The sequence below is a fragment of the Delphinus delphis genome, chromosome 19, assembly GCF_949987515.2.
Source record: "Delphinus delphis chromosome 19, mDelDel1.2, whole genome shotgun sequence".
NCBI classification, from domain to species: domain Eukaryota; kingdom Metazoa; phylum Chordata; class Mammalia; order Artiodactyla; family Delphinidae; genus Delphinus; species Delphinus delphis.
This window is the reverse complement of record NC_082701.1, coordinates 21044716-21065654: the sequence shown is the minus strand read 5'-3', so window position 1 is coordinate 21065654 and position 20939 is coordinate 21044716. Positions and strand designations below refer to the sequence as shown.

The following is a 20939-nucleotide window of genomic DNA, read 5'->3' as shown; positions in this document are numbered from 1 at the left end:
ATCCTGGACAGGCCAGCTGCTCCTTCCTCCGGGCCCTGAGAGCCACTCTGTACTCTTGGCCTCCACATCAACCTGTCCCATCTCTCCTTTAACTGAAGGGGGAGGGCTGCAGTGTGGTAGGTAAAGGAGACTGCCCCATACCCCTCCCCTCCTCTCTCCTCCTGCCAAAGCAGGACGAAGGGGATCCACACGGCAGAGAGACCAGAAGCTGGGCACATTTAGGGGATCCAATACCTGGCATGTATTAAATGTTCAAAAAAAAGTGTCAAATGAATGAATAAAAGTAGGAGAAACTCTGAAAGACAACCTGGAGAAGGTGTCAGCTTGGTTTTCCATTTCTATCCTCAGATACCAGAAGCAAGGCTCAGCCAGGCCCGAGTCCCTTCGCTGATTCTTTTTTGTGACCCATAACCAGGGCACGTGATGGGACAAATGTGGTCGATAGGGGGGCATTAAGTGGCCACTTTACTCTTAGCAGGACAATTGTTTGCTAATTTCCCAGTCTCTCATCTCTGCCAGCCACTTAATCCCCAATTCCCATAAACTGACCCCCCTTTCTTTCCTCCATTTCCACCATCTTTTCTTGATTAAAAAATTGGTAAGAGGGAGAAATACCTGGGTTTTAAGTTCTCTTAGTTGGTGATACCTCAGTTTCCTCTGCTTTCCAGAGTCTTTCCAGAACTCCCCAATAAGTGGGGCTGTGTCTGCAGAGTCAAGGGGTGTCTGCTGGACACCTCATCACTTGCTGACATCACTCAGAGCCCAGGAGGTCAAGATGAGATGGGGAGAGGAATTACTGAGGCCCAGGCCACTGAGCTAGTTCCAGGACAGGCTGGCAGAGGGCTTGTCCCCTGTTCCCCCAAACTGTTTGGGGCTTCTTGGCAGGGGTGGAGAATGCTGTGTGGGGTCTTGGCTTCCAGGCTTTTGGGGAAGCTATTCAGAAAGCAATCTGGATCCCCTGGCTTCTAGGGGTGGGACCCTTGAGAAATCTTGGGGTGCTTCCTAGCAACAGTCTGGGAGGGAGAGAAGGAAAGAGAAGGAAGAGAGGGAGGGGCCTGGGCATAGCTGTTCCAATGGGAGCCCAGAGAACAGGCTGTTCTTGCTGCCTCCTTGGCAACCAAAGTCTAAGAGGGAGGGGGCCGTCAGATGTATCCCCTTGCGGGGTCTCTATCCATCCTCACTCATGCCCCACCATTCTGTTCTCCCCTTGGACTCAGCGCTGAGGCAGGGGTGGCGGGGATGGTCGGAGCATCCCGGTAGAGGTTTCATGGCAAGGAGGGAACATGAGTTGGGGATGAAATGACCATGAGGCGAGCTATAAGCTTCAAGAAATGGGGGTAGGCAGGGTGAGTGCGGTGGGAACGGGAGTGATGCAACACAGGGCCAGGGGCTATAAGCACAGACTTGGGCTGGATCCTGGCATCTGGCAAGATGCCTGCTTTGGAGGCAGTATGCCCTTCACTTTGTCCTTGCCCAGGTCTGTTACCAGCCCACATCTGGAGCCAAGGAAAGGGAGAGAGGTAAGGAGAAGATAAGAATGGTGAACTTTCATCTTTGAGTTCAAGGTGCTCACTCTGGCCCTGGGGAAAAAAGATGGATCAGGAGACACTTCATTTTCTATGGCTCTGGGTCTAGGATTTCAAAAAGTCTCCCTCATCCAATAACTTTAGGGCCTTTCATCAAAAAGATGTGGTGGGGGGCTTCCCTGATGGCGCAGTGTTGAGAGTCTGCCTGCCGATGCAGGGGACACGGGTACGTGCCCCGGTCCGGGAAGATCCCACATGCCGCGGAGCGGCTAGGCCCGTGAGCCGTGGCCACTGAGCCTGCGCGTCCGGAGCCTGTGCTCCACAATGGGAGAGGCCATAACAGTGGGAGGCCCGCATACCACAAAAAAAAAAAAAAAAAAAAAAGATGTGGTGGGGAAGCCAGAATGGAGGGGAGACAAAAACCATAGCACTTTCACCTTCTCACTCTGGACTCCATCACCCTGCGCTACCGAATCCAGATTGCTGCTAGACCTCTCCACTGCCTCCTGCTTCCGGCTGATGGACGCAGAGGATACACGCACCTCATCTCATAAATGTATCTTATGTACTGAGATTATGTACTGCCTAACTCCTTGGGCAGCCCAATCCCAAGGGACTATCTCCATACATGGTACAGCCTGCACCCTAAGCACTGCACACCGCGGCCCTGCCCTGCGCCACCCCCCACCCCCCACCCCCCCCTGCCAATCAGCCAAACCCGATCACTGAGGAGGTGGCATTGATTGGCAGACAGCCACCATCACTGCACCTCCCCCTGCATGCTGCCCTGACCCTGCGTGATCAGCTTCCTGCCCCATATTGCAGCTGTTGCATGTCCACCGTGAGCCCAGGCTGAACCCACAGGTTCATTTACTGCATGCTGACACTGCACACTGCAGCCCCAATTCCCCACTGCAGGCTCCCTTCCCCCACTGCAAACCCCTAATCACCACCACTCCACTCTGCATCCCATGCATTTCTCATCCCCTTGATTCCAGGGGGTCCCAAGAGAGTCACTCTCGCCTCTCCCATGCATTGCAAACCCCAATACCCCCTAAAAGAAGTGGTTCCAACAGAGCTGAGGATGCAGGTGGCTGAGACTAAGAAGACCAAGGGCAGGGCTCCCCTGGTGGCGCAGTGGTTGAGAGTCCGCCTGCCGATGCAGGGGACACGGGTTCGTGCCCAGTCCCGGAAGATCCCACATGCCCTGGAGCGGCTGGGCCCGTGAGCCATGGCCGCTGAGCCTGCACGTCCGGAGCCTGTGCTCTGCAACAGGAGAGGCCACAACAGGGAGAGGCCCGCATACCGCAAAAAAAAAAAAAAAAAAAAAAGAAGACCAAGGGCAGCCCAATTCACATAGGCTGTTGGTCAGAACCCCACATTTGACAAGTGATTCAGTACAAACTGGGCAACTGGTAGAACAGCTCCCCTTAACACACACACACACACACACACACACACACCTCTCCAAGAGCAGAGAGTGGAGACAGGGCCCCGCCCTGGGAGCCATGGGTAGGCTATGGCCCCCACTGGTAAAAACTGAGCTAATGACAGCAGGTGAACCGGAGGGGTAGGGGAGGGTGCTGGGGTAATTAGGGCTCTGCCTGGTGCTGGGAGATCCTGAGATGAAAGGATCTGGCGTCACTGGGTTGGTTTTATGTCCATGAATGCAGGTGTGTGTGTGTGTGTGTGTGTGTGTGTGTGCATGAGGGGTGGGGCTGGCATGATGGAGGCCTCTCCTTTGGGGAAGGGGGTCCATTTTTACACAGCCCACCCTCCTCCTTAGACTGGCCCTGTACATTTGGATGGGGGGGGGGCAAACATGGGAGGAAAAACCACCTCTGTGAAGCTGAGAATTGATGGGGTAGGGCAAGCCTTACCCCCTCCCCAGCTCAGCAAGAGGACCAGATTGTTGAGGAAATGACTGGTGACAGTGAATAGAAAAAGCCTATACTGGAGGAGGGTGACATTTGAAAGAGGAGGCAGTGGATCAGGTAATGATGTTAGAAATGAGCCTGCAAGGGAGGTAATGGGGAAGCATACCTCCAAAAGGATTAAAAACACAGGATGATTGAAGTTAAAAGGACCTCAGGGGTAACCGTGCACAATCCTCAAATTTTAAGGTTGAGGCAGCTCTGCCACCTAGAGCGGTGGCGATTTGTTCAAGGTCACACAGTGAGTTACTGGCAGAGAAGGGACCCGAACTCAAAACAAACTCTAAACCTCCTGGGGTTTGGTATTTAGACTTTCCCCCCGACTTCTAAGGTGCAGGCGGCTCGCCGATAAGCCCTTCTCCATCCCCGTGGTGCATCTCCCCCAACCCTGCAATTCTTCCAGCAAGGGAAGGCTATTTTCTAAATGACATCTCTTCCAAAATATGTCACCAAGTACCACTCCCGCCGGAGACGCCTGGAGTGGGGCGGGCAAGTGCGGGCGGGGCGGGGGCAGAGGCGGCCGAGGGGCGGCTGGCCGGGGTCCCGGGGCGCGGCGGGGGGCGGGGGGCGGGAGGCGGGGGCCGGCGGCGGCGGCGGCGGCGGCGGCGTCTAGGCGGCCTGCAGGGAGCAGCCGAGAGCCGGGCGGGCGCGCAGAGCCCGAGCCCCAGCCAGAGTGGGGCGGGGGAGGGAGGAGCTAAGAGCGGCCGCCGCCTCTGCCGGAGGAGCCGCGGGGCCGCCACACTCGCCCCCCGCCCCCCCGCGCTCACTCGCACTCACACCCGGGCGCAGGAGGCGGGCGGCCCGGGCCCCACCGGCCCCCCATGGACGCCCCCGGCACGGGGCGCTGAGACCCCCGCGTCGCTGCCCAGCCCGGTCCAGCGCGCCACGCCGAGGTAAGGGGGAGGGAGCGAGGGGGCATTAATATGCAAATACATCGCGATTGATTATGCAAAGCCGCGGGGCTCTCTGGCCAGCTCCCAGGTGGGCTGGGGGCGCCCGAGGGGTACCCGCTGCCAGCCTCAGCTTTCCTGGACGCCCCGGTGACCCTGTCACTGGCCGGGAGCTTGCAACTTACGCCCTGGGGAAGAGAGGCGTTGCTGGGAGGTCGGTGGGCCCCGGGGTTCGCCGGCGGAGATGGCGTCCGGGCCTCCCCCTCGAGGGCCCGCCCGGCCTCTGTCCGGCCCGTCCGCTGCGCATTCCCGGGCCCGGCCCCGCTGCCGGCCGCCGGAGCTCCCCCGCCCGCCGCGCCGCGGTTTGTTTACGGTGCGCCGGAGGCCTGCCCCCCCAGCTCCCACCCCTAGCCTCCCAGGCCGAGGCCGAGTGGCCTTTGCAAAGCTGCCTCCAGCTGCGGAGGGCGGTAGGAGTGGGGTGGGGGGTGGGCTTGCACTGGCCCCGGGAGGAGGAAGTCCCCCCCCCCTTCACCCGCCTCCCCAATTGAACATGGCTCTCTGGTTGCAACACTCCTAATTGCAAAAACGCGACTGGTTGGGGGGGGGGTGTGTGTGCGGGGGGGGGGGGGTGTGTGCGGGGCGGGGGGGTGTATCTGAGGGTTCCTAGATGATTAAGGGAGTTGCAAGCTAGGGCGGTTAGGGAAGAGAGGGAGGAATGGACCCGTGTTGTGTGTGCCACCCGTTTCCCTCCCCTTGCAACGTGTCTCTGGTGCCCCTTCTCTGCCTGGGGCCTTCCCTAGTCCAGTGTGAAGGAAAAGCCTGCAGGGTGGGGGATGATAGGGGCAATGGAGAGAGCCACGCGTTTCCAGGGGTGGAGGTTGCAGAAGGAAAGTCAGTGAGATGGGAGCCCACCTCTCAGTGCTGGCTCTGGCCCCAGGAGGGGGAAGGGATGAAGGGGGCTGTTGTCCAAGATGAGGGGGGAAGCAAACGTGACATGCAGACACACAGATGTGCCCACATAGACAGCCACATGCACACCCGGGGACACCCAGGCGGATTCAAGGACAGGAGCTGCTGGACACACCCACATGGGGACAAGGGAAGAGGCTGGCTGCCACTGCACAGGGGAGCTCAGAGGGGTGAGACACACCCACAGGAGACCAAGAGCAGGGAGACCAACCCATGCACATACCCATGCACAGGGTCACATGGAGATGCTGTCACACACAACAAGGAGGAGTCGCTGTCACCCACACAGAAAAAGTCACTATCGCACGCTTGCATGAACACAGAGCAATTGCACACAGCCGTACATTACAAAAGACCCTGTCACTCACAGGCACACACGTGCTCGCATGAGCCCAGTCACACAGGCATCATCTCCTTGCCGTATCAGTCGCTGTCACTCAGTCAAACGCAAATGCAGTTACACATCAACACACGGATACACAACTTAGCAACAAGTATTTTCCTGGACTCTTACTGTGGCTCTCTGAGGTTCTGTATACCACAAAACCCCTGCTCCCATAATGGTGTAAGGCATGCATTCACGATAACATTTTCCACCTCTTTCGCTTGTCATCCCCCCCTCCCCCAGATGGTGAGCTCCTTGAGACCTGGGAGAATCTCTGGAATTGCTCTGGATCCCACCCAGAGCCTAGCATAGGAAGTGCTCTGTAAATACTTGTTAATTGATTGACTGTGGGAACTCTGGACACAGGTACACTCATTTGCACACAGTCCCAGGGCCTCAGGTGCAGAAGGCACTTACAAGGCTCCGGCCCACACAGTCACAGGTCTACAACTCTGGATGCGCACGGTGTAGCTGTGCAGTCAGGCACACCCCTAGATGGACATACAGTCATAGACTTTTCTCCTCAAGCTTCCTCCTGTCTTCTTTTTTGACGTTCTTTTTTTTTGAGGGACAGAGAAATTAGAGCAAAGAGAGTAGGGGGTAGGGGAGTTCTAGAGGGCCGAGTCATGGACCTGAAGCAGTGCTCAGTGACTTCAGGAGCTGAGATGATCCTGGTTGCTGGGGGGAGGGGGGTCTTGGGGAAACCTGGCTCCTAGGAAGCAGCCTCTATCCCCACCCCAAAAGCAAATAAGGAACCTAGCCGCCCCTGCTGGGGTTGTTTGAGCCATTCCTGGGGATGCTCACGGGCCCCCAGCTGAGTTCCTGCCTCCCACCGTGAGTCTGGCCCCTTTACCCACCTCTGCCCTCCTGTCTAAACTTGGAAGCCTGCCGTAGGAGGCAGTATGTTGGTGAGTGTCTGGGTGAGTGATGTGTATTTTTGACTTGGAATTTCGCTCCAACGCTGTCTCCGCTGTGTCTCCTCCCTCCTCGCTTCTCTGCTAGTCTGTAACTCTCACCTGTCCCTGACCCCGTCGACCCCTGTTCTGGTCTCCGTTTCTGCCGCAGCCTCCTTGCTCAGAGCTGGGAACTGGTGGTGAGGTTCTTCATTCTTCTCCAGTTGTTCATACTCAAACCCCGCCCCTCGGCCTGCCTGCCCTGCCTCTGGGGTCAGCGGGAGGTTGGGGTGGGGGGCAGGGGGCTCAGCTGGCTGCTCAGGACATCCTGCGCTTCCTCAGTACTGCAGCTGCGGCCAGCGAGTTTGAGGGGCTGGGAGTGGGGGGGAGAAGGAAAGGGGGTCGGCCACTGCCCATGCTGATCTCTCAGGCTGGCAGGCTCAGCCAGGGGACACCAGCTGGGTGGAAGGCCTGGGTGTGCAGGCCATGGCTAGCCAGCTCCCAAACAGGCCGGAGAGGGGGCTCCCTCCACACTGACCCGCTGGAAGATAATTGCCCCCGGGGGCGGTGGCAGGAGTTGGCAGGACCCGGCTGAGCTGGGTCTTTGGCAGGACTCACAGTGGCCTTTCTCCACACCCCTGGCAGCTGAGACCCACCTCCGAGATGCCCAACAGCTGTGTCTGCTTTGCCCAGCCTCAGAGCCTGGTTCTGAGGGTACAGCTGCCCAGACTTCGTGAGGCCCTCTCCCATGCGCTGGCCCTCCAGCCCAGAGTGGCAAGTCTTCCGGAGAGGGAGTTTGAGCAGGGGACATCTACCATTTCTGGCCATGCTCCCCTCTAGCTGTGGCCCAGACCATGGATGAGGAGACACTGGTAGGGATTCTACCATAGAGAATCCATGGCTGCTACTGAAAGGGAAACTGAGGCTGGGTCACAGGGAACACATAGCTGGATGAAAGAACAAGATATTGTTCCTCTAGCAGGTGATATGCTGTAATGGTTAAAAACAGGGATAAATATATATATATAGGAACTAGATCGCCTGGGTTTGAATCCCAGCCCTGCCACTTGTGGGCTGTATACTCCTGGGCAAGCGATTTAACCTCTCACTTGCCTTGTCTGTGAATTGAGGAGGATAATACCTACCTCATTCAGCTTTTTGAGGATTAGAGGAGTCAGAATACATAAAACGCTTTAACAAGTGCCTGGTGCCTAACAAGCACTGTATGTGTTAGCTGTTACAACGAGGAGGTCTGTAGGTCACTTCTTGGAGAAGCTCGGTGGAGAATTGGATCTCCTAGACATCACAGGAATGGGATGGGGATGGGGGTGGTAGGGATAGTGGGTCGCTGATCTCCAGCCTCCTCAGCCTCCACGTCCCCTCTCTCTCCCGCATGAGTTTGTGCAGGCTGGAGCCCCTCTGCCTTGCCCTCCTCTGATCACCTTTTAGCTGCTTCTTAAAAGGAGCTCTTGACATCTCAGCCTGGACACACCTCCCCAGTTAGGGGCAAATGCATGAATGTTTGGGCATCACTGCATCTCTGGTTAGGACAAGTCTGAGCACTGGGAATGGGGGAGAGAAAAAACAAGGAAAGCAGGCTCCCTCCATACCCCCGCTCCTTTCTTATGAGTAGAGTACGGCACCCTTCCTCTCTCCTGGGGACCCAGCATCTCAGCTACCTGCCATTGATCAATCAACCAGGACCCAGCCCGGGCTGACAGATTCCCCACCCCTGCATGGAGGGGGCATTAGTGTGGAGGACGGCGGCAGTGAATAAGGAGGGTGTTAGGCGTGGCACCTCGAGACCCAGGGTCTGTCCTGGGTTGCCACCTTTCCTCTGCATCTGGTGATAGGACTCCTCTCTCCCCCCAAATCCCTTTTATGCAGCTCCCCCAGGACAGTGGTGGGGATATGCCTCGTGGTGGGCCACTGGGGAGCCTCTGGAGTAGGGAGCTCATCTCAACCCTGGTTCTCATGGCTCTAAAGGTGCTTGGGGGACTTTTGTGCCTCTTGGGGAGGGAGGCGAGCGTGACCATGGCGGGAAGAGCGCGGGCTGGGAGTTGGAGGCTGGGTTTTCACCATTTGCCAGTTTCTGACTCTGGGCCTAGGTTTTCATAATCTGGAGACAATGATGCCCACCTCACGCAGAGTGAGGGTAAATAACATAACGTGGGGTGACACCTGTGGTCAGTCAGTATTGCATCCTGGCACTGGCACGGCAAACAACGCCTGTGGATTCTCCTCTCTTCCCAAGGCCTGGAACGCTCAGGCTGCGGATACACACGCTGCTTGGAACCAGAGACAGTTCTCCGTCTCTCACAGAGGCATCTGGGGCTGCTGGAGGGAGGGGAGCATGTGGTTTTCAGGCATATGGTGTCGCCTGCCTTCCTGGCAGGCCAGGGCTGGGGCACCAAAGGGGACCTCCCGCTTGCATGCCATTGTGTGAGGTGGTCCAGAGGGAGGGGTCAGAAGTTCTCTGGGTAGACAAGGGGAGCAAGATGGAACTTATTGGTGCCCAGAAAATGCTATCCTTGGTCCCCTGCTTTGGAGGTGGGCACCCAGCACTGGGGACTGGGGTTAAAGGTTAGGGCCAAAGGCACAGCCACACCTCCAGCAGTGGCAGAGCAGCGTGATTGGCCCCAGCCCCCAGCCCTCTTCCTCCTCTCTTACTCTTGTAAGGAAGAGATGAGCTCTTGGCTCCTAGAGCCTTGGCTGCCTGTTTCATTTTCTCTTTTACCCAGGCGCGTGGGGCGTGGGCGAGGGAAGGGGAATGGGACCTGAGGCTTTGGTGGCTATCAGCGTCTTTGTACACATCAGTGAGTGGGTGTGTTGTGCGTGCAATCCATGTATGCGTGTTTTGGGCATGTGTGGGCTGGGGAGGGCTCTGAATATCTGCTGGAATGGGGTACCCAGAGCCCGAGGCTCTGCGCATGCGGGGTGAGTGTGTGTGTCTGCACGTGTCCGTGTGTGTGCGGGAGACTCAGCTGCATTTACTTGCTCGCTCTCGCCTGCTCTCTCTCCCTCGTATGCGCTCCCCTCCCTCCCTTCTCCCTTCTCGCTTCTCCCTCTCTCCCTCTCTCCCTCCCTCCCTCCCTCTCTCTCTCTCTCTCTCTCCCCCCCCCTCTCTCTCTCTCTGTGTCTCTCTCTCTCTGTCTCTCTCTCTCTCTCTCTCTCTCTCTCTCACACACACACACACACACACACACACAATTTTCAATCTCTCTCTCTCTCCCCATTCCCTCCCTCCCTCTCCTGGCTTCTCTCTCCCCGCTTCTCTCTTCGTCCCTCTCCCCCACCTCCCCTCCTCGGCCAGTTCTGCTTGGGTGGGGGCTATCTCCCGCCTCTCTGGGGTGCCTGGGAGAACATCCCTGCTTTTCTTTTCCCGTCCACCATTCCCTTCCCTCCTGGGCATGCTCCCCAGCGCTTGCAGACTCCTCTCTGCAGCCTCCTCCTTGGAAGAGAGGAGTGGGGAAGGGAGGACCCCAAGCCCTGTGCCCCTGATGCCATCTGCACTGAGCGCCTTGGCCCTGTGACATTCATGCCTCCAGCCTTCAGCTGCCCCACCTCCCAGCTCCGATTACCCGCTGGCTGCTGGGGGGAGGGCAGGGAGAGTATGCCCAGCTTGTGGGTGCTCCTAACTCTGCCTTCTTGGCTATTTGGATCTCCCCCTCCATTTCTGGGGGGAACTGGGGCAGGGGGCACGAAGTTCTGTGGGTTGACAGGGAAGGGGCTGAGCTCTTGAGCATGGATGTGGGCACAACCATCGTCAGTATGCGTGGGGGGGATGGAGGTGAGCCCTAGACTTGGGCGCCCACCTTAATGCCTGACTGGAGCTGGCCTGGGGTGGGAGGAGGGACAGGAGAGCAGCAGGTGGGTGAGGTTATGGTGGGGTTGGGCGGGAAGCACAGTCTTTGATGTTAATACTGGGCATCTGGCCCAAGTCAAGGCTACTGTTTATGTCTTTCTGTCTGTGCCTGCAGGGGGGAATTTCCTGTTATATTCTTTTGGAGGAGAGGATCCTTTTGTTTAAGTAACCTATCTCCCCCTTATATTATATCCCCCAACCCCATCTCCCATTCTCTAGCCTCCAAGGCCCCACAGTGGCTAGGAGATCAGACTTAAGGGTCACTGCCCTTACGCTCCAGAATCCATCTCATGGGGGCCCAGCGAGAGCCCACCAAAGAGGCTGCCTCAGCCCCTGCCCACCCACGCCCCCCCCGCCGCGCTTGCCAAGCTGGTGCCTCTGTCTGTGTACTCCTCTGCCATGTCACACCTGCCAAATAGTACCTCCCTTCCCGCCTTCACTCCTCCTCTCTCTGCTGGCACTAGGATAACAGCAGGTTGGGTGGGGCAGTCCCCTTCAGTCCATACCTGAGAATAGAACGGGGGGATCTGGGAGAGGAGGAAGAGGTCCCAGCCCCGAGAGGCATCTACTCCTCAACCTGCGTGCCTGTGTTGCTGCCGCAGCCTCCACCATCTCCAGACTCCCGGGGCTGTTGGTGTTTGTGGCTGTCCATGGGAGCCCACGCTGGCACAGGCGGCAGTGTCTGCACACAGATGCCTGTGTTTGCCTGTGCATGCCCGTGTGTGTGTGTGTGTGTGTGTGTGTATGTGTGTGTGTGTGTTTGGGCTACAGTGGCCACCTGGCCACCCTTCTTGGCCCCCATGGTGTGGAGTCAGGGCGTCAGTGCCAGATAATTGGGAGTGGGGGAGAAGTACCTCCCCCCACCCTAGCAGCAGGCAAAGGGGAAGGGGAGAGGGAGGTGTGAATCTCCCCACAGCACTATTAATAGCCCACATGCCAGGCCACCAAGAACCAGCTGTCACCGTGGAAACCATTTCTCTTCTCCCCTCCCCCCAGCCTCCATGAAGCACCCCCCACCCATCTTTCTTTGTTACCTTTCTGCCTTTGTCTCCCCTTCCCTTCTCTGCCCTCTTTTCTCCCTCACCCTTCTCTCTCCACTCCCATCTCCTTGCTGCCTTTCTTCCTCTCCCTTGGCTTCATTGTCATCCCTGCCTCTGCCCCCACCCCTGCCCATCTCTTTGTTCTTGCCTCTCCTCATCCTTCTCCCCCTCTTCCCCCATCGTCCCTTTCACCTCTCTGCTTCTTCTCTTTCTCCCATTTTCTCAGCCCCCCTCTCTCTATGTGAGTCTTTCCCTCTGTGGTTGGCAAGGAGGAGGGCTGGGCTTTCCGTAGAGCATTAAGGACAAAGTTCACGGGCCCTGACAGGTGGGGCCAAAGCCAAGAGCAGACACTCAGGAGAGTGGTGGGTACAGAATTGGGGGCTGGATTCTGGGGCAGAGAGTCCCCTCTGGCAGCCCTAGGAGTCCTTCCAGGGAGTCCCTTGGGTCCACAGGACTGCGGAGTGGGACAGTCCAGCAGCAGGAACATGGCATGGTGCCCATGGATGCCGCATTGGCCTCTTGTCTCAGTCCCCCCATTGCAGAAGCACTTAAGCTTAATGAAATGCTTCCCCCTCCGCGGGCACCTTGCCCACACTGCCACCAGGCATCTCTTATCTGACAAAGAGGGAGTGGGTGGCCAGGCCAGCCAACAGGTGGGCCTTGCCTGCCGGCTGTCCGGCCTAGTCTCAGAGCCCCATAGCTCCAGCCCTCTGCCTCTTGGGGGGATGCTGATCGTCTTCCTCTGCAGGGGATGTGCCAGGCTGGCACTGGGGGAATTGAGGAGGACTCCAGGAGGAGGGGAGAGAGGCTGCCCTGCAGCATGGGTATCTCTGCCCTGCCCCCCTGCCCCACTGCCCACAGCTGACACAGGCACATGTGCTATGTGCCTCCCCGCATGCTGGGCCCTCTGCCTGCCCTGTCGCCTCAGAGGCCCAGGTATGTCCCCAGAGAGATGACAAGGACTCTCCAGGGGTTCCAGCCTCCTGCTAGGTGCCAGGCAAGGGTGCCCTAAGCAGTGAGGGCAGGACCTTGCTTCCCTGCCCACTACCAGGGGCTCAGTGGAGCCTGGGTGGCATCAGGCACCGTTCGGCTCAGCATAGAGGTGAGGCAGAGTGGGGGCCTCCTCCCTCCACCCCCTGCAGCAGGCACGTGCAAACCCTTGGCAGTGCCCAGCCACATTTGGAGTTAAGGCCAGGCTGGGTCGGGGGAAGGGAAAAAAAACATGGTGGCTTAGGTTGGCACTGCCCCAGGTGTGCCCTGTAGCAACTGGCGGTAGCAGAAGTCAGGGGGAGGGGTCTTCCAGAGCTGTGGCCTGGGGCAGGAGCTGCCCATGCCATGTGCTGCCGCCGGTGCTCCCTGCCTGGTCTGGCCCGTAGCCGCTGATACCCATTCCCACACACCCCGGTTCCCTTCACCTGCCTCCAGGGCCTGCTCGCGCGGCTGCCCCTCTCTCAGCATGCCCACTCCTGTGCCTGCCTCCTCCCCTCCCCGGGGGCACTCGGGCCTCAGGCTGGCGAGTGGATTTTTCCAGCTTCTGTAAACAAGTGGTGGCAGTATGCCAGGTGGGCAGGAGACGGGCGGGGGCAGCACCGCAGCCAGGGTGTGCCAAGCACCGAGGCACAGTCTTGGGGGGTGGGGGAGACAGGGAGACACCCAGACCCAGAGAGAGAGAGAGAGAGAGAGACATTCAGATGCAGACAGACAGACCAAAGGAAGCTTCACTGGGCACAGATAGAAGTGGAAACAGAGGCGACAGAAAATAACCCTCTATTGTCCAGCCCAAGGGCCACGCCTGCCTCGGCCCCCAGCCCCTCACTGCTCTGGCTGAGAGCAGCAGGCCCCTATGCCCAGGCTCTGGGCATCCCCACCCACTCCTTCTCCCCCCATCTCCACCCCTTAGGGCTGGCTACGCCATTATAAATTTATAACAGGAATTTCTCCGCAAGCCAAGAAAAACTTGACCTACTTTCTTGACGGCTCCCTGGGCTAAGGCTCCCTGCTCGCACCCCTCCACCCCATGTCTCCTGTCCAGCCCCCAGTGCCCAGTTCTGGTCTGCGGGGGCATCGAAAGCAGAGTAGGCCACCCTTCTGTACTACTGCCCTGCTCCCCAGGATGGGGACTTGTCTGAGTGCAGAGGCCCTGTCCCATGGTCCAGCCCGGTCCTACCCTGCCCAATGGCCTGACTTATCTCTCCTTTCCCCTACCACCCTGGCTCCTTATCAGTTCCTAGGGGTGGGGCCGGGGGGGCCCAGGGGCAACGACTCTGGTGCAGCAGCCACTCGATGGAGGCTGTGTGCGGAGAGCTGCGCCTTCTGTCCCCTCTCACGTGCCCACACCTGCCTTGTGTGTGCAGACACGGAGCCTCGGGCCTGCAGGCTGGGGTCAGCGGAGCAGCATGGGGGGAATGGTTGGCCCAGGTGGGCACTGCCCTGGACCCCAGATAGCAGGACAAGGCAAGCATCGGAGGCAGGCTGCTCACTAGCTGTGCCAACTCGAGTGAATGGTCGGGCTTTCTGAGGCTTTATTTCCTCACCTGTGCAGCTCTGATACCAGAGGGCCTATATTCTCTATTCCATTAACGCGGGTTAGTTTCCTTTCCCCTCCTCTTGCCATCCTGGTGGGTGGCAGCTCAGCTAAACCGACTGGGAAGTCTGGTCCTCAGACTGGGAAGTGTGATTCGGGACGTTGTATGGGAAGCTCCCTGGGGGGCCGGGAGTGGGGAGTCGTAACTGAGCCAGCAGCCGGGGGGGTCGTCTCCCTACTATTTGCAATGCCCCTCTCCGTGAAGGCACCCACGTGGGCATTCAGGATCCCTGCATGCTGCCCCCACAAGCCACACTTCCGTCACCAGTACCCCCCATGCCTGGGCTGAAGCTGCCCATCTCTGGTGGCCTCTTGCCCTGTAATACTGATGAGTTTTAGGGAAACTGGGGGGTGGTAACAATAGCTGATGTTTAATAGACGCCTATTAAGGGCCAGGCACTTGGAATGTGAGGACTGAGACGAGGTACATGGGTGACCTCATTCTTTCCCTCCATCCCTTTCCATGTCTGGGGAGCAGGATGTGGCTCTCCAGTCTTGCCTGCTGTCTGTTAATCTGAAGGGTTGTCCTGGTGCCTGCCCTCCATGACTACCACCATCTCGTTACGAGCCCCCAAATGTTGGCACCAAAGGAATCCTATTCACCCAGCCCCACCATGGCGCCGCCTTATCCCTGCCTCTTTCCTCTCTCTGCAGGGACCTCCGGACAGGACAAGATTCCGAAGCTACTCCCCCAGCCCAGGACCCCCCCACAGACCCGGCTTCCCCCACAACCCCACTATCTGCCACTCCCTGGCCCCTCTCACCGCCCGCCCCCCTTGGGGCGCAGGGCATGGTGTGAAAGGCCAAGTGCTGAGGCGGGCACCATGGGTGCTGGGCCCTAGGGCCTGGGTGGCGGGGGGTGGGCGGCCTGTGGGCGTGCCGGGGGGGCCAGTGTGCCCACCCCAGTCTCTTGGCGTGCTGGAGGGCATCCTGGATGGAATTAAAGTGAATGGAACAGAAGCCAAGCAAGGTGGAGTGTGGGTCAGACCCAGAGGAGAACAGGTAATGGGTCTGGCAACTAGGTCGTGCCAACTCCTAGGCAACAGGAAGGGTCACCTGGCTGGGCCCGAGAGAGTGGAGCTTGGGCCTTTTAAGCACCTCTGGGGGGATGGGCATGAGGCCAGCAAGCCTGCTGCCTACCTTTGCCCAGGAGATGAGGTCATGTTCCCATGCGGCAGGGAATTAGGCACCTCAATGGAAAGATGCCCATTTTGAAAGGGGGAGGTGATGCAGAGCAGAGTAATTACAGGCAGCAGGCACGTGGCCCCTCCCTTGACAGTGCTGGGAGTCTCCAATGCCCCCCAGTGTCCCCTCAGCCACCCTCACCTGAGCATGTGGAATCCAAGCCTTGCCATTTCCCTCCTCTCCCTACCAGGTTGTTCACTTCTGACCACCAGCGTGTTGTCCAGAAGCCATGGTGCATGTGACATGACATTTCAGGGCACATGCACCAGTAGCTGTTGGTCACAGCTCACGCTTATATTTGGAACCTATTGGGAGCCTCACAAGCTCTTCCTTGTTCATGGGCAAGGGCGGGCATTGCCATGGGGCTCCTCCCAGGAAGTGAAAGGGAATGCCAGCTATGAAGGTTTTGCTCCCACGTGGAGGAGGCATCAGCCCTGCACACGCAACTAGGGATGGGTTACCTACTATCTGCATTGTGCTTCAGGAGCCCAGAGGGTCTCTGCCTCTCCCATCAGCTCCAAGTGGCACAGAGCTCAGTCTCAGTTGGCGTGGTGCCCTGGGAGCTGGGTACAGCCTGTGCCTATGGCCAGGGAGAGGGTGGGGGAGGGGGTGCTCTGGGGAGTAGTGTGGCCGTTGCCTAGGAGACCAGATCCTGAGCCAGGAGGCCGGAGGCCTGGCCCAGCAAAGCCCTGGGGCCCAAGACTGGGTCCCTGGAGGGGTAGAGGAAGTGGATGGGGCTGGCAGCTGGGTAGGGCAATGGGGGTATCCCCCCAACCCAATCCCCACCCCTGGGGGCTCTGAAAAAGATTTAGCCTGTCATTGCGTAGCTCTCACTTACAGCCTCTGTACCTCCCTGCCCAGACTTCTGTGGATCTGGGAAAGTCTGCTGCTAACTCTGAGAAAGGCAGGAATGCCAGTTCCTGGTCCCCCAGGACTGCAGCCCCTCCCCTGTCTGCCTCCCCTCCCCCATGTCCCTGCGCCACCTTGTGGCTGTCCCTGGGACTGCACCCAGAGGCTGTGAGTCTAGTTAATTGCTGAAGACTGCCAGCTCGACTGGGGCCTAGGTGGCCGGGGAGTTCCCCCCACACCCACCCCTCCAGAGGCAGGAGGGAGATCCGACCCTCGAACTGTTGTAGACATCAGACAGGGGTAATCCCCAGGGCGTGTGGAACACAGAGTTGTCTGTGGCTGTGACCCTGGCCAAGGTCACTGTGTCAGTGTGTTGGGAGCCGCATCAGGCCCCAGGCGGGTGGAGAGAGGGCGGAGGACCCTGCAACATGCCACACACAGGGTGGGTGTGGGAGGTTATACAATCCGTGCATGCATGTAGAAAGCTTATGTAACCTGTGTGTGCCGAGGTTATGTAACATGTATGTGGAGAGGCTGGCAACATATGTGTGCAGTGGCTGAGGGTTGCTAATACCTTACTTGGAGGGGCCCAGTGTCCTTGTCCTGGCTCTGACTCCAGCCACAGTGTCACCAGCACAAGTGGGGCCTAGGTTTGCTGCTCTGTTAAAGGGAGGCCATGGACTGGGCAGCTCTGGGAGTCCCATCCTTTTCTCATATTCTTGGGTCTAGGTTCTAGTGGGCCACTGTGGTTATTTAATTTACTTTTATTTTAATTTTTGGCTGGTGTTGGGTCTTCGTTGCTGCACGTGGGCTTTCTCTAGTGGTGGCGAGCGGGGGCTACCGTTCGTCGCGGTGCGTGGACTTCTCATTGCGGTGGCTTCTCTTGTTGCAGAGCACGGGCTCTAGGCGCGCGGGCTTCAGTAGTTGTAGCACGCGGGCTCAGTAGTTGCGGCACGTGGGCTCAGTAGCTGTGGCAGACACGCGGGCTTCCGTAGTTGTGGCTCGCGGGCTCTAGAGCGCAGGCTCAGTAGTTGTGGTGCACGGGCTTAGTTGCTTCACGGCGTATGGGATCTTCCCGGACCAGGGCTCGAATCCGTGTCCCCTGCGTTGGCAGGCAGACTCCTAACCACTGCGCCACCAGGGAAGTCCCACTGTGGTTATTTAGCGTGTGTGCATGACCTGGAAATCAAGTCACATGTTCACTGGGGGGAGGGGCATGGTATTATTAGGTGCCCGTCTAGAGGGTTGTGTAACATGTGGGCATATCCTAGAGGTCATGTAACACATTTGAGAAAGCCTTGAAAGTTGCATAGATATAGATGGTAGAACCTGCTGCTTGTTTACCGTGCCTGGGTTTGTACTGAAGGCAGCATAGTTGTTCGTGTGTGCTGGTCTTATGTTGCACACATTTGTGTGTATTCTAAAGGTTATATAGCTTTAAGCATGTCCTGAAGATTCTTTCTGCATATGTGTCATGTACTGAAGGCTTAAATATGTGGCTATCTTATAGATTATGGGCGTGCTCGTGTGTGTGTGTGTGTGTGTGTGTGTGTGTGTGTGTGTGTATGTTGGGGCCCTAGAACATGCTTGTGCCCCAGCCAAGCCCTTTATCTCTCTCCCCAAAGCTTCCAGATAGCTGGACCCTTCTCAGTTTTGTCAGTTGACCTGGGGGTGGGAGGTAGGATGAGGACACAAGAAGGAGGGAGTCAGGCGTGGGGGATGACTTCAGCCTATGGAATGAGAAGGGGGGCTGCCCAAGGACTGTCTCTGATTCGGCCCACTTTGCCCCCATCCAGTGCCAGGTCACCAGATGGAAAGCGAAAAAGAAAGAACGGCCAATGTTCCCTGAAAACCAGCATGTCAGGTGAGCCTGGCTGCGTGTGGCCTTCCTTCCCACCCTCAACCCGACAGAACCAGGCCGGGACAATTCCAGGGCCTGGGCCTATACCAGCAGTTCCTGTGTCCCACAGGGAGAGCCTCCTGGAGAGCGTGGGATGGACTTGTCTGGGGTGAGAGGGTTGATGTGGGGCACGCTCCAGCCTTTGAGGATGGATTAGGTCAGGAAGGGCCTCTTCCCTTCCCCCATAACTCCCTTGCCCGAGGTCCCCAAGATGAGCTGCTCTGACATTTGCTTCTCCTTCTCCCATATCCCCTGCCCCTGGCATGCAGCAAGAGAAAAGCCCTGAATGGGGCAGTCAGAAGAACTGGATTCTCCATATTCTTAGGGAAGGGGATGGACAAGGTGACCTCTGATGTGTCTCCAGGATTATACCTGGAGACAGAGAACCCTTCAGGGAGGTTGGGCTAGGGGATGGGCCAGGAAGGAAAAGCTGGGGGATGGAGAAAGTATAGGAGCCTCTCTGCTGGGGACCCAAGCCATGCCTGCCTGCCTGCCTCCCTTCCTCCCTCCCAGGGTATATCCCTAGTTACCTGGACAAAGACGAGCAGTGTGTCGTGTGTGGGGACAAGGCAACCGGTTATCACTACCGCTGCATCACTTGTGAGGGCTGCAAGGTATGGACCAGCCAGCTCCTGCCCCTCCCCCACCACCTGAGCTCCACCCTCCCCCCCTGCCATCACATTCCCTTTAAGTCCCTCAGCACCTGGCACAACAGACAGCTCTATAAACATGTAAGCTAAAGTGCACCTGTTATATCCTCATTTCTCTTCTCTTATTCATTCATTCATTCATTTGTTCATTCATAATCCCTGCTCTGCCACTCATAGGTAAGATGCCTAATCTCTCTGAGCCTCAGTTTCTTCATCTATAAAATGGGGATAAACATACTACCTACTTCATAGAGTTGCTAGAGGAATAAAATGAGATAACGCACATAGAGTACTTAAAACAGCACCAAGTACAAAAGAAGCACTCAATACATGTCTGCTTTCATCCATCCATTCAGTGTATTAAGCGTGAGATGTGCAGTATGTGTGCCTCCCTCAAGTTGCTCACAACCTACCAGAGAAAGACTGACATCAGTTAAACAGCATCAGTGTTTCTCAAAACGTAGTTCCTGGACCACCTGCAGTACTTGTTAAGTGCAGATCCCAAGGCCTCATTCCAACCCTACTCAATCAGAATGTTTTGTGGTGGAATCTGCCTTGGATTGCTTCCACTGCACCTGAAAGGGTGAGAACCAGTGCTGGGGGGCATGGCGGAGGCCAGAGAAGAGGATGGCAGAGTCTCCCTGGGCAGAGCGGGTCTCTGGCTTGAAGAGGCTTCATTAGATCTCACTTTGGACACATCAGCCTACATGGTTTTCCCAGGATCATCACTTCCTGACAATGTTAAGACCTTTCAAGAAACAGAAAGCTTTAAGAATGTGTCAAGGCTTCAAGTTCCTCTCTTTCCTGGTGTCGTCAATCAGACCAAGACCACCAGGGATATAGAGTCCCCTAGCAGTGTTCCTGCAAGCAATGCCAGCAGTGTAATATAGAGCCAGGAACCTCACCCTCAAGGGCATCTGAGTCCCAGCGGGGCATCCCGAAAGGACAGAGATGCCTTCCCACTCCTAGAGAGCCTGATGTTGTAGGTCTAGCGTGAGGCCCGCTAGCGTGAGGCCCAAGAGTCTGTATTTTTGATGGCTGCCCAAGGTGATTTTAATTGCACCCCAGAATCTGAGAGCTCAGACCTTGTGTCTTATACCTCAGGTCCAGTTCTGAGTGTCTGCTGCCATTTAGCCATATGACTTTGAGCAAAGTGCTTAATCTCTCCAAGCTGCAGTTTCTTAGTCGGCAAAATGGAGATAATAACAGTTCCTACCTCACGGGGTTGACGTGAGCGTTAAATGTGATGATACAGGAAAGAAAAGGCTTATAAGTGCCCGACACATAGTAAGTATGCAGCAGACATTAGCTCTTCATATTATCACTGCCATCTTGAGTCTTGAGGTTTTTCCTTTAAAGCAAAGACTAAACTCTGTATATAAAATTGAAAATATTCTCTTCATGCTACTAGAGTTCATACCCAATGCCTTTTCTTAACTTTTTGACCCCCCGCCCCCCATTTCACGAATTCCACCTGCATGGGCAACAGGCAGCATGTATGAGAGTGGTTTTGGGGCCAGTGTTGTTTTTAGAGTCGTTTAACAGGATGGAAAATCAGGTATTAATTGGTGTCCAAAGCGGCTATTCCTTCAGGCCTCTGAGCACCTCACACCATCCCAGGCTCAAATCGCCTAACTGCGGTCACCATCCTTAACTCTGCCACCACCACTACCCATGTACCCCGGCCCCTAGGCAGCTGGGGGGCTGAGGATGTGTATTTCTAAGTCCTGGCAGAGCCCAGTGATGCTGGGCTTGCTGTGTCGAGAGGATGCCAGGTTCCCTCACTAGCTCCCCAGCCCGCCGCCCCCCACCCCCGCCAACCCCAGAGAACTGCACGGTTGATCCAGGAAGGGAGGGTTGTGATCACAACATGCTCCGTCTCCCTGCCCTCCCCCAACTCCAGGGCTTCTTTCGCCGCACAATCCAGAAGAACCTCCACCCCACCTACTCGTGCAAATATGACAGCTGTTGTGTCATTGACAAGATCACCCGCAATCAGTGCCAGCTGTGCCGCTTCAAGAAGTGCATCGCTGTGGGCATGGCCATGGACTGTAAGGGGATGGGTGGGGGAAGCGGGCCAGGCAGCTGTGGGAGGGGGGTGCGTTCAGACACGGCAGCTCCCTTCCAGGTACCCACAGAGCAGAGGGACAGTCTGGGTCAGGCTGGTGGCAGAATGAATGTTCAGAATCTTGGTCCCTGCTGCCCTCATCTCTGAAGAAAAGGAAACAGGATCCCTCTCTGGGCTCGGGGCATGGGCCCCAGTGCCTGC

General features: G+C 57.3%; 2 protein-coding genes across 6 annotated transcripts in view; one reads left to right on the top strand and one right to left on the bottom strand.

Moving 5' to 3' along the window:
* Positions 1-4678, bottom strand: part of MED24 (mediator complex subunit 24) — a 31369-nt gene extending 26691 nt beyond the window's left edge. For both annotated transcript variants that reach the window (XM_059997089.1, XM_059997090.1), the window contains exon 1: positions 4536-4678. The gene's annotated coding sequence lies outside the window, so the exon portion shown is untranslated. The remainder of the gene's footprint in view (positions 1-4535) is intronic.
* The window catches only part of THRA (thyroid hormone receptor alpha), a 24764-nt gene continuing 7913 nt past the window's right edge, over positions 4089-20939 (top strand). For 2 of the 4 annotated variants that reach the window (XM_059997092.2, XM_059997093.2), the window contains exons 1-5: positions 4136-4353; positions 14741-15088; positions 17917-17984; positions 18534-18634; positions 20574-20721. In XM_059997092.2, coding sequence (XP_059853075.2) covers positions 15036-15088; positions 17917-17984; positions 18534-18634; positions 20574-20721 — 370 coding nt within the window. In that variant the 5' untranslated portion in view covers positions 4136-4353; positions 14741-15035. Of the gene's footprint in view, positions 4354-14740; positions 15089-17916; positions 17985-18533; positions 18635-20573; positions 20722-20939 lie in introns of all 4 variants that reach the window. The other 2 variants (XM_069540082.1, XM_069540083.1) reach the window with 2 other exon arrangements.